At 36.2% G+C, this 13,489-nt stretch overlaps 1 protein-coding gene and 1 long non-coding RNA gene across 2 annotated transcripts in view; one reads left to right on the top strand and one right to left on the bottom strand.

The window, feature by feature from the left end:
• The window catches only part of LOC124976857 (uncharacterized), a 163,081-nt gene that overhangs the window by 106,144 nt on the left and 43,448 nt on the right, over positions 1-13,489 (top strand). The window lies entirely within an intron of this gene.
• Gabrg3 (gamma-aminobutyric acid type A receptor subunit gamma3) overlaps positions 1,208-13,489 on the bottom strand; it is a 640,380-nt gene continuing 628,098 nt past the window's right edge. Inside the window, exons 7-10 of the mRNA XM_047539871.1 lie at positions 11,926-12,078; positions 5,383-5,579; positions 5,013-5,072; positions 1,208-3,550 (exon numbers count right to left, since the gene is read on the bottom strand). Of these exons, the coding sequence (XP_047395827.1) occupies positions 3,269-3,550; positions 5,013-5,072; positions 5,383-5,579; positions 11,926-12,078 (692 nt within the window). The 3' untranslated portion in view covers positions 1,208-3,268. The remainder of the gene's footprint in view (positions 3,551-5,012; positions 5,073-5,382; positions 5,580-11,925; positions 12,079-13,489) is intronic.

The raw sequence follows: 13,489 nt of genomic DNA, 5'->3' as shown, positions 1-13,489 counted from the left end.
TTGAGGACAAGACTGTTTGTCATATAAAGAAATGAAGTCCTCTTTTCATCTAAGCATAAAAGAGAAATAAAACCTGGCATAAAATATAGTTGACTGCAGGAAATGGAAAATCTTACAAGATGCATATTATTTGAGTTTTGTTTTATTTTAAGGCATATTTTGGGTAAATTGGGGCAGTATTGGCTGAGTCCATAATAAATTATATTAACAATGTCCTTCTCTGTCCAGGATCTGGGGAGTCTCTCTTCTGGTCTGTGGTTTTGGAACCTTTTAATTTCTGAAGAGGCATTGTGATTTAATTTTATTAATGTGTGAAATGCCTTTTTAAGTTATTCTTCATCCCCCTCACCCAGGATGTGGCTTAGGAGAGATAGTCACAGTTTCATGTTTGATCCACAGTGATCAAAAATTTGGAATTTTTGTCCAAACAGGGAACTGTCATCTCCTCAATTTTGAGTATCTCTAAAGTGAGGAGCACATTAGCACCTTCCGAATGCAGATTACTCTGACAACTTCCACTCAAAACCTCCACCAATTCTACATGCACGGTATGCTGGGGCAGGCTGTGTGGAACAGTCTAGAGTTTGTGTGCCCCACATGTGTCCTCCATAATCAAGCATCCTAGTGAAGGAGAGTAGTTAAGGGGGTTGCTCACAATCCCCTCATTCTTTCCCAGTGCTCTTCCTCTTCTTTTCTCCCCAAAGTAAACATATATGTTCTGAAAGCCCCTGAGCTCTGCACCTGAGCAAGGTACACGTGTCTCTCCTGTATTGTGGACTGACAAGGCTCATCTCAGGAGTTGACATTGATGTGGAGTGCATGAATTATGCAGAGAAATGGGCATTGGTATGCTCTCAGGGGATGCTTTGGTTCTTTTTAGTCAGACTTTGTAGTGGGGAGATTGCTAAATGTGCAGGAATCCATTTTATGCTCTATTAGGTGAACATTGTTTAGACTCTCTTGAGATGGAGGTTCTCCTTCAAGGAGCAGAAACTGTGAACTACTGCATTTTGATCAGGAGGATAGCTGTGGTCGGGAGGAAGAGAATGGCTGGATTCTGAAAATGGGGTTTATTGGTATATACATTCTACACCTAAAATTTCATGAGAGTTTCTAACAATGTTCAAATATTGAGTGGTTTTAAGATAAGAAGCATTTGTAGAATTGTTTTTAAGGTAACATGGGAACAAATCTGTGTTATAAAAATTGCTTTTAGGTTATTTATTTTCCTTTTAAGAAAAATTTTATTAGAAAATTTAGTTTTCTCCAGAACTTCTTTTACAATATAATAGGTTTAAATTCTTCATGTTGTTAGAAATTATATAATGTTGGGAATTGTGTTGGTGCTGCCTGCCCTCTGCGCTCAGAGATCTGGTGTGGCACAGAATTTCTTCCATCAGGGCACCTCCAGAGTGTGTCTGCCACAGGTGAAAAGGGACCTTCATGCTTGTCAAACAGAACTAGGATACTAATTCTCTGGAGGAGAAGATATTTCACTTAAACCATTGTTCTCAACCTATTTCCCCACAAGTATTTATTATCTTATTTTTTAAATTGAAGTTACTAAGCAGAAGTCAATTGACTTGTTGCTTAAACAGCAAGTATCAAACTTAAGGACAGTGAGTTTTACAGAAAGGAAAACAATGGGATTGAGTGGCTCTACATAGACTGGAACCTTGAAAACTGGGTGGCCATATATCTGTATCTTTGCATTCATTTGATATGAAACAATGTTCTTAAGAATAAATAGACATATCTAATATCAGTCTTTCTGTTCTCTTCCACTTGCATCTCCTTTCTTGTATACATTCAGTATATTGGATGAAATTAGAACTTTTATATAATTTTCTACATAATGTTTTAGTTTTTTGAATAATAATGATATGCACAATGGATAATTGAAAAATGAATGGTTTCCAATAAAATTATTTCAGTGTGTGTGGATGTGTGTGTGTAAGATGAAAAGCACAAAGATTCTGGTATTAAAATTTTAATAATGTCAAAGCATTATTAACTAACTGGTAGGTTTTTGTTTTTTCCTACTGATGGAGGGAAGCTTTAAAAGAGTCGTATGAAGTTCATACTGGCATCTAGTTATAACAAAGAACTAATATCAAGAAGCAAATTAGTTTTGTGTTATAAAAATATCAAAAGAGTATTGACTTGGGATTCTTTTTCTTTGGGATTTTGCTATGTATCCATATTTCAAAGTATAAAACAATATTTGTTCATCAAAATAGATAATTGATGATTGCCATTAACCTTTTTTGCATCTAAAGTTGGTTTGACTTGAAAATTAATATTTACTAAGAAATTTTTAAAATTCTATCTATGATGCTTTCACACTCTAGAATATGTTTTCAAGACAAAGTCTTGTACATGCTGTATCTCTTTCTTCACAAGATGAAGACAATTATTGAACCCATAATAACCACACAGACTAGATCCATACTTTGCAGTTGAGCCTTGGTCTAATAAAATACAGATCTCAAGGGGAAATGTTGCTGAACTCAAGTTGAACTAATCCAAGAACCCAAATTTCAAATACTGTTGATTTACAGTAGTTTAGAATAAAGTAATAACCTAATGTTCAGAGATAATTAACATCTTTGACTTCGGTAACATGAGAATTTTGAAAATCATAATTCTTTTCCTCAAAAGGAGATTTGTGAAGTCCTCCCAGGCCTAGGGTAAGGCTGTTAGGAAAAGGGAGGCTAGCTAATAACGATGGTGGTGCTAGAGCAAAAGAGGCTGCAGAAGGAGGAAACTGGGTTCAAAACTCACTGCAGTTTGCACTTGAACTTAGAGTGTCTTGTGAGCATGGGAATGAGACCAGCACAAGTGTGTCTTGGCTAAGAGGGATTCAGTACACATGGGCTCTGGTGCTGAGGGCTATGAAGGAAAGATACATAATGGGTGGGAGCCTGAGAGAGCTTCTCAGACATTTGCTTCTGTGTTTTACAGATTTCTTTGCAAGGGTAATAGGCGGCTGCTTCCAATATCCAAAACCATTAATAAATATCACCAAGCTACAGATGCAGTAAGGGATTAGCAAGAATATCACTTGAAAATTAAATTAATGTGTGTATGTGTACATATTAGGAATATTTGCCAGATACTTCCTGTTCTGCTGAAAGCTAGTTTATAACTTAAGATAAACTGAGCAGTGTCCTTCCTTGCTACACCCAACTGGTCACTACAAGTTTGGGGGTGATGGAAGGTGAAGGATGTGAACCAAGTGCTCCTCACTGATCACTAAGGGCAGCACTTAAAGATACAGGTATCCAACCCAATAGACCAGGTTAAAGAGCAGGAATGACGTGGGGAAAAAGACCCGGGAGTACGAGTCCAGCTCCGAGATGTCTATGTGAATCCGCCCTTTCCTCCATGATCCTGATTTACATTCTTCATAGCAGCAGAAGAAGCTCTGACAGTCTTTGCCATCCAGACACTCATAGACACAGGTATCTTCAAATTCCTGCCAATACACCGAATTGTTTAAAGTGATCATCGCAGGCGGAGGTGGCCTCATATCCAGGAGAGAATAGTTCTGCAGGCAACAAGAGCAACACATCAATCAATATGCAGTGCAATAAAAACAGCCCAAGGTGCATCAAGCAATAGGTACCTCTTACCTGTGCCCTAGACAGCTATACTTCCCATTGTGTAAGTACTTGTTCACAAGCATGCCTCCCATTTGTCACAAATATTTCAAACTATGGCCAAGGAAGAATTTTAATAAATGCTTCCTCAAAGTCATCCTTGGTCAAACTGAACCTGGACTCACTCCTTTGCCTGTGTGGATAATGGAGCCTCATGACCTCCTGGAACATGGTGTTTCCTGGGTACCTGTGGAGCACATTAGCCTTGCATTTGACAGGTTAGGATACTGAGGCACAACTTGCCTAGACCACAATGTGACTGGAGCCAGAAACATGTCCTCCATCTCTGGAGAGGCTGCTCATTTCTGCTCTTTCTTGTTGGCAATGAAAAGCAGTTGAAGCAGTGACAATTCTCATCTATATTATTGAAAGAGTCCATTTTCTTTGACTACAGTATAAGCTCTGTCTGAAAAATCCCTCTGACTGTGTCTTCTCACTTGGTCTAGCACCCTTGTCTGTGAATTGTTTTTTCAAGGACATTAAACTTTTCCTCTTTTTAAAATGTGTTCTTCTAGTTTTGTGAAAGTTTTTTTTTTCTGTGTGTTAGATTTCCCCCCCTTCTTTTGGCAATAGCATTTCTATACCAAAGATGTCAATATTTTTTTTCCCTCAGCTCCCAACCCCCTGGCTGTGTCTGAGAATGTGCTCTGTGGGCCTCAGGCTATTAGTTCTGACTTGTGTCTGTTATTCCACATGGCCTCTTTCCCTTATGTTTCAGTCTGAACTATTTGGAAGCATTTGTTCACTTCCCACAGCTGTAAAAGCGGCTTGCCCACTAACCTTCTGTCAGAACTACAATGATATGCTCTTCCAGAGTACAGAGAGCTACAGAGTCTCCTTATGAAAAAGAGGAGACTCTGCTCTAAATATAAGGTACTGAAACAGAAAACCACCTGTGATGTCTGGTGGGAGGGGACATAAAATATTCAGTGTAATTAGGGAATTGATATGGTGTAAAGGAATAAAAATCCAATCACACGTGAAACTTGTTATGCAAGTGGTAGTTCATATCAGTGATTTAAAAGTTAAGTACATACTTTTGAGTTACCAAAGAGGTTATAAAACAATATATAGACCATAATTTAGTTTGTCTAACATGCATTAATATGTTATTTGCATGCTTAGAAAAAAGTCTGACATGTATACTATAAACTCTGAAAAAAAAAAGGACTATGGTTAATTTTCTACTCTATTTTTCTAATGTTCCGAACTGGATTTTAAAAAGTAGCAGCATGTGCATCACTCATGGGTCTTCAGTACATGCATATATAAACAGAAACATCTCTTTCAAATGCAAGCTAGTTTAATAAAATTCCTCAGAAATATTAACACCCGTAAAGCTATACACACCGAGGGCGTTTGTAGGCTTATACGCTCATGAATCCATCTCGAGGAATCTGGATGCAATAACTGCAAGAAAAGAAAAGAAAAAATTAGTGAACTGCCATGGGCATCTGTACCCCAGATAACCCTAGTTAGAGCAGTCATTAAGGTATGTCTAAACCAGTCCTTGTAACCTGCAGGTGATGAGCTGGAGAGAAGTTGAGGGTTACATTCACATCTCCAGAATTGCTGTCTAGTGTTTCAAAGTCTTGTGGAGTTAGCTATTTATATCACGTTTTGTAAGATTCTTAGGAACACGATTGCATTTTAGCACATATTTATCTTAACATATCCTTACACTACCTTCCAGAAAATCTTTGCTATCTTTGCCACTCACCGAGGTTTTCTTCTTCGTGACAGTTGGTTTTCTACAGCTTGAATAGTAATTGAGGGTGGCATACTCCATTAGAGCAGCAAAGACGAACAAGAAGCACACGGTCACAAAGAGGTCCATGGCTGTCACATAGGACACTCGTGGCAGGGACTTCCTGGCTATGGTGCTGAGCGTGGTCATGGTGAGCACTGTGGTGATGCCTGCATGGGGGATAGTCATCAGGTGGTGAGAAGGTGCCATGTGACAAAAACAAGAGATCACTCACAATGCCCCACTCTACCATGACTATTTACCAGGAATCCTTGACCACTGCACACTTAACAGAGTCTTTTGATTTTAACATCTATACAATTTGTAAGAGGTTTCGATAACATTTCTTATAATAATCTTCAGAATGACATTAAAATGTGGACAAGCTCTGACCTATGTTCAACTTGAGATCTTTCTTCTTTATGATGGCATGAACGTGAGATGCATTCAGTAGAAACTGTACTTCAAATTTTGAAGGTAGATCTTTTTCCCTGGGTACCAATATTCTCTCAATGCTCAGCAGTGTCCTCGAACTGCAGCTGACAGTCAGCCACATGATCACCAGAGGGAGCCCCCAATACTTTACAGTGCACTCTGTTGCTAAGCTAGAAAGTTCAGGAGGTTAGGTATATTAAATACGTTTTTGATTTATGATATTTTCAACTGATGATGAGGTTTTGTGGGACATATCTCCATCGTACATTGAGGATCCTCTGTACCAGAATTGACACATTGTTTTCTTTTGTAATTTTCTTATCGTTTGACATTTTGTCTTTTAAGTATTTTTAGTGAAGATACAGTTTGCAGTTTTCCTGTGCATTCTGTGCTATTCCACATCTCACTTTTCTTGTGCCAGATAAACCCTTTTCTTTCTCTCTCCTCCCATCCTACCCAATGTGTAAACTCCCACTATGCTTCAAGCCCCAACCCAGCACCACTCTTTCTGAGCTGCCTTCCCTTGACAACATCCCAGACAGAGTTGACAATGTGAGCATCTGCCATCTGTGCCATCTACTCTGTGTACCTCGTTTTTTTTGCATTATCACAGTGAATTGCATCTGTCTTCACATGTCTGTCTCCTCAAATAGATTGTGTAATCTTTAAAAGCAAAACTGGATCTTGCTCATCTTCATTTGCCTATCACCCAGCATAGCAGCCAGCACATTTTAGGTACTTAAGTAAACATTTTGCTTTGAATGAATCAATTAATTGATAATACCCAATACTGGTTTGACTTTTACGATTTCATGTAGGCGAGTCAACACTAAAGGCATATTCAAACACTGGAAATGATTAAGATAGCGATGGATAGTTTAAAAGGAAAACAAATGAAAACGGGGATGAAGGTTATTGAACATGAAGAGTGAAATGGAGAAGAGTGATTATCATGTGAGGCAAGTTAGGGGTCACTGCCTCCTGGTAGGACTCCCTGGGAAATCAGACCTGCCAGAGGTTGGGAAGGTCAGCATCATGGACCACAGAATCACAGGCACCTATATGTTAACACTGCATTGCAGTACTACTCAGAGTTAGGTATACATGACAGATGAATGACAGGACTCCTCACCTAGCTGTAGCATCACTGTCTTTTAGAGCAGTTGCAGATTGAGCTCAAAGCACGAGTGTGGACAGCCTGGCCTAGCATAAAGGATATTGACTTGGAAGTCCCAGTCCTCAGTTTTGTCCTGCATCTTCTCTGCATATGGTAATGGGGTGACAATTACCTTCTTTGATTTTTTTTTTTATCAATATAATAAGAATAGAATCCCTGGCTCTCCTTTATGTGAGGAAGTTGCAACACTTCATTTTAAAATGCTGTGTGAACTAGAAATGTTGACATTAATGCCAGAGGTATGTTTGTGGGAAAAGCTCTTATAATAAATATCTAATTCAGCCTAAAACATGGGGTGAACATGTCATGTGTAAGAAGAACTTCAAAATCTTAATTTCTATTTCAGTGAAGTTATCTATTTTGTACATCATTTGTCACTACTGGGCTGTATTGTGTGCAGGCTACCTCTCTCTTCCACTCTGCCATCACCCAGCCCTGCAACCCATACAAAGAAATTACACAATGCCCAGAAGAGAATAAAAATTTTGGGTGGGGAATTCCTGTTTAGTATAGGTATCTAAGCTACACAGCCACAGGGTACTCTTGCAGGATCCTCGCTGGCACTATAGCCATGTCTCCCTCCAATGGGAAAGCACCAGGGCATTCAGAAGGAATCTCGGGTGATTCTGATACATGTACAATTCTTTGGAGAACATCTGGCCTCACAGGACCCCAGAGCAACTTTCTTTCTGACCTCAGAGGGATGGATGAGTACAAATTCTCATATTTTACTTAAGTCAGAAACAAAGAGTAATTTTGGTGTTTAATTTTTTACCCTCCACTTAGGGCAATGCCCTTGAGATCCATTCAAATTGCTGCTATACCAATAGTTTGTTCCTTTCTACTGGGAAGCAATATTCACTCCATGGTGGGGATGTGCCAGAGTTTCTTTTTTTTTTTTTTTTTAGAATTTATTTCCAAAGACTGGATTTTTATTTTCTTTCTTTTTTTTTTTAATTCATTTTTATTGTAAACAAATGGAATACTTATTACTCACTTGTTGAGGCATTTTCCTGTCAGGATTTGGCTCTTACAAATAAAGTGTTCATGAAGATTTATGTTAACCTACCTATATCATCCTATTTGAAGTGACTTTCTTATAGACAGATCATAGTTGGTTCATGTTTTATCTTTTATTCACTGTCAACTTATTTTTAATTGGTATATTCTGATGATTTATGTTGGATATAATTATTAATATTTAAGGCATACCATTGCATTTAGTTTTGTGTTTGTCTGTTTGTTTTTTTTTTTTTTTTTCGATCTTGTTTTCTTTTTTCCTGCCTTCCTGTGGGTATTGCACCAATTTTTAGAATTCAGTCTTGATCTGTCTACGTTTTATTTGTTTATTTATATTTTTGGTGTCCTGGGCTAAACCCACAGCTTGTACCCACTGAGTTATACACTCAGCCCCCACAGTGTTTATGAATGTGTCACTTGTGTAATTTTAGTGGTTCTTCCAAGTATTATATTACATATACATAATTTATTGCCTATTGTCAATTTGCCAGTTTGAATTAAGAGAAGAAACCTATTGCCCTTTGCTCTTCCCTGATTCTAATGGTCTTAATTATTTCCCTGAAATATTCAAAAACTCCATCAAGCAGCATTCTGATTTTTGGCTTCAACCATTACACAGAATTTAGAAAACTCAAAAGGAGGTTCAAAGCCTATTTTATGTACTCCTATCTTCACTGTTTATGATAGTTTTTCCTACTTCTTGTTCCAAATATTGTTTGCTCATAATTTCATTTCTATTTCAAGAGCTGTTTTGGGCCCTTGTTTTGAGGTGCATTATTAGTGACAAATAATATATGGATTTCTTCTTTTTTTGGAAGGATAGTCTCACTGGGTGTGGAATTCTGGGTATGCAATCTTTTCCTTTCTACAGCTGGCAAATGTTCTGCACATCCTTCTGGCCCCAATGATTGGGGTGAGGAATACACTGTCATCCAAGTGTTTGTTTTGTTTTGTTTTGCTTTTTTTTTTTTTTAAGAGATAGTGCCATCTTTTAAAAAAATTCTTTGTTTTTATTTTGTTTGGGAATTCCTTCATTTCTTGAATATGCATATTTACGCCTTTTGACAAATTTGAGAAATTTTTAGCCATTATTTTTTTGAATACTTTTTCAGCTCCATCCTCTTCTCTTCTCCTTCTGGAACTTTGGTGACACAATGTTAGGCTGTTTCTTATCATCTCACAAGTCCCCAAACTCAATTTATTGGTATCTTTTCAGTCTATTTTCTCTCTTTGTTGCTTAGATTGAGTAATTTTTTCTTGTCCTATGTTAAAGTTCACTGATTCTTTCTTTGGTCCCTTCCATTCTATTGTTGAACTTTCTGGTAAGTTCTTAATTTTGGAATGGTTACTTTTGATTCTAAAACTTCCATTTGTTTCTCCTTGTATCTTCTACTTCCTTGATGAAGCTTTCTATTTTTTCCCACTTAGTTCCTGTGTGTTTGTAATTCATCACTGAAGCATGTTTATACTGCTACTTTAAAATCCTGGTCAGATAATTCTATCATCTGTGTCATCTCAATATTGGCCTAGTTTTTAGTATAATGAATGATATTTGATGGTATCTTGGGTATTCTGGGTATTATTTTGTGAAATTAATGATATTATTCTACAACAAAACTTAAAAGTAGCCATACTTACAACATATTTAGGCCAGAAACCGTCAATACAAAGATTCATAAATAAAAATTTCTGTGCACCAAAAAACATTATAAAATAAAAGAAGAGGGAGAAACTATACATTGGAGAAGATACCTTTACTGTATACAAACAAGAAGTCTTCATGATGTTACATTATTGTCCAACAGCAAGAAATATATGTTTGGTCATAAATGTTTTAAAGTGTCTTTCATCAGAGGTTTTTATTTCTGGTCTGAGAAATTTTTATCTAACCCAATATCAAAGTCCTGATTTTTCTTCAAGAATATTCATATTTTTAACTTTGCCATTTAAATCCCTGATCCATGTATTGTTATTTTTGTGTATGGTGAAGATACAAGTTTAAGTCCATTTGTATAATGTATTTAAGGTTCTATAATATCAAATAGTCAGAGACATAGATAGTATTGTTCAGATCCTCTCTATCCTTTTACTGATTCTTGTGTTTGCTTGTTTATGCATATTACTTATCCACAGGAGTTATGTTCTAGGATCTCTAGTGGATACCGGAAACTGCAGATAGTACCAGACCTTATATACACTATGTTTTTTCCTATACAGACAAATCTATGATAAAACTATTTATAAATTAGGCACGGTAAAAAGATTAACAATTACTAAAAATAGCGCAGAACAATAATAGCAATATACTCTAATAAAATTATGTGAATGTTCTTCTCTCTCAAATATCTCATTGTACCATATTCAACTTCATCTTCTTGTGATAATGTGAGCTGATGCAATGTGTATGATGAGATGAAGTGAGGCGAGTGATACGGGCATTTTGATTTTAGCATATGACTGAAATCATTATTAATAATGATTTGGTTTTTTAATAAGTCAGTTATTGACTTTTTATTAAGTCAGTAACTTTCATCTTTTCACTTGAAGCAATTTTTGGCTTCTCATTGGCATATATAAATCGCCAGTGTCACTACCTTTGCGTTTTGAGGGCATAGTTATGTAATTTAAGGATTACTTGAATAGAAGTAATGCGATACTATTATAAATGACCCAATAATTGAGATGGCTAACTAAGTGACTAACGGGTGGGTAATGTATACGGCATGGATATCCCAGACAAAAGGATGATACACATTCACCTTCCAGGTGGGATGGGATGATGTGGTACTAGATTCATTATGCTACTCAGAATGGTATAAAATTTAAAACTTTGAATTATTTATTTCTAGGATTTTTCATTTAATATTTTTGAATCGTCATGACTGTGGGCTACTGAAATCACAGAAAGCAAAACTGAATCGGGGGCTTACTTATAATGATAATTAATATTTGTAATCAAGAGTGGATAAATCCAATGATAGTTACTAAATTTATGTTAATATCATTGCCTGTTGATTTACCAATTCTTTTATGTACTTTCTATAAGAATGTGAAACTAATATTGGCAGAAGATATTGCAGGCTAATTAATCTCAAATAGTACTTCATTGTCAAACAAAGAATAAAAAAAAATCACAGAAAACACAATGTAATGAGAGACTTTGCAAGGATTTGGAATTGAGGCAGCTCCCCTGTTTCTGAAGAAAATGTTTTTTATGGAAAACAACTTCTATATTCATTATCATATTATTTATTACCTCTTATCACAAATCAAAACATTGAAAGGTAAAATTTTTACCATAAAAACCTGATATAAAATGTTGAACAATTCTAAAATTGCTATAATTTTGTGTTTCATTAAGAGGATTTTGAGGACCACCAAAAACTCTTGAAAAGACTGAGCTTTCATATGTGGATTATAGCTGGAAAGACGATTATTTTCTTATTTCTTGTCAAAATTGCTAAGTAAAACTTCTTTTATCAAGAGACTATTTTACCAATATAGTGTCTTTCCTTCTTAAATGTCTGTGGCAAGTTTTGTTTCCTTACACTGAATGAGACTTTTGAGTTGGCAGATTCAGGAAGGAAACTACATTTTTGTGACGGCATTAATCTCAAGGTTTAGTAACAGATTATGCAGTTGATTTATTCCAAATACCTAATCCGTCTTAATTTAAGTAGCACACATGGAATTTCATTGTCAGAATAAAACAAACTAACAACAAACTAACTTGGATACTTGAAAAAAAAATATTATAAGCATGGTTAAGTAACTCTCAAATTAGATCAATTGCTTTGAATCAAATTGCTTTAATTATAGATATTTTATGAACATTTCTATATTAAAATCATACAAAATAGTGGAAGATTTTTTTTTAAACTTACCTAATGCTGTTCTTGCTGGTGTAGCATCTTTTTTAATCCAAAATGACACCCAGGATAAAACCACAGTCAGTATACAGGGAATGTATGTCTGAATAGTGAAGTATCCCATTCTTCTGCTCAATTCAAAATATATAGTCATGACAACGTAATCCCCTGTAACAAAATATTGTCAAAATTAAAGCAACTTTCATGGGTTAACAAATGGTTTGGGGAATTAATCTATAATTTATTTTGAAAAAGATGAATGACTTGTATAAAAATGTCCAACTACAAGAACATTAAATCAGGGAAGTGATCAAAATGTTGGTGTTCTTAAGCTGAACTCTTGTAGTATTCTTGTCTTTGCAAGGCATTTTACTGTTTACCGTAAAGGACACAAAAACAGACATATTAATTGACTGAGGTGACAGGCATGCACAATTACCCCTTGACAGGTCTTGACTTGCTGAACTATTATTGCTAGATTCCATCTGTATGCTGCATGTTTAAACTCAAAGATAATAACCCTCAAACATGCAAGGTCATTTTAAGGAGTTTTTTCTTCCCCAATAATAACACAGCTATCATATCATACATAAACATGTGTAACCATTTTGCCTTTTTATTTTTCATATCATGCATGAATTTCAGCTTACCAACTTTGCACTTTACATTTTATTTACAATTTTTTACATTTATCTCATCCATTCATGACTGTAGTACTTAGGTTGTGCCAATTCAAAAGCAAACAGAAGAAAAAAATTCCATGACATTCTGCTCTCTCCTACTAAAGTGAAGCCATGCAGATCTGGTTCTCATTCAGGTCCTCTGCTCTCTTGCTCAAGGTGGAAACCCAGAAGCCATCTTTGACGACTCCTCTTTTCTTCTTAATGGTTTTAGCTACTACCTCACCCTCAAGTCCTTTCCTCATCTAGTCCAGGCCACCATCTCCTGTCATAATTCCCAACCTTTTTTTAATGACCAGTCATTAAAAATGACCAGTTTTTAATGACGAGAATCTATTATAATGCAAATACCGTCATATTCTTCCCCTTTTAATCCTTCACCAATATCTTGTGCTTGTACAGTGGTCACATTTTCACTGTAGTTCACAATATTCTGCATTAAACACTCCTTGAATTCTGTACATTCTTGGCATCTGTCCCAGTCTTCAGACCTGCCAGGATCTTTCTTCACAGGCCTCTGAATCGCTCCCCTTCTGCCTACTGGGCTCTTCTTTTCCTTTTTCCGCATCCAAGTAGATACTCTTCACACATCTTTGATATCAGCTTACAAATTACTTAGTTCCCTGAGAAGCCTTTCCTGTTCCTTCCTTCCCAACAGTTCTAATGATTTATTTATTTATTTATTTTTATTTTTAATTTTTTGCAGTACTGGGGATTGAATGCAGGGGTGCTTTAGCACTGAGCTACATTCCCAACCTTTTTAAAAACATATACTTTGAGAAAGGGTTTAAGTTGCTGAGATTCCTCTCAAACTTGAGATCCTACTGCCCTAGCCTTCCCAGTCACTTTGGTTAGAGGCATGTGCCACCCTGCTCCATGATGATTTTTTTTTATAATTA

This window comes from Sciurus carolinensis, chromosome 2, assembly GCF_902686445.1.
Source record: "Sciurus carolinensis chromosome 2, mSciCar1.2, whole genome shotgun sequence".
NCBI classification, from domain to species: Eukaryota; Metazoa; Chordata; class Mammalia; order Rodentia; family Sciuridae; genus Sciurus; species Sciurus carolinensis.
This window is presented reverse-complemented; position numbering and strand designations above follow the sequence as displayed.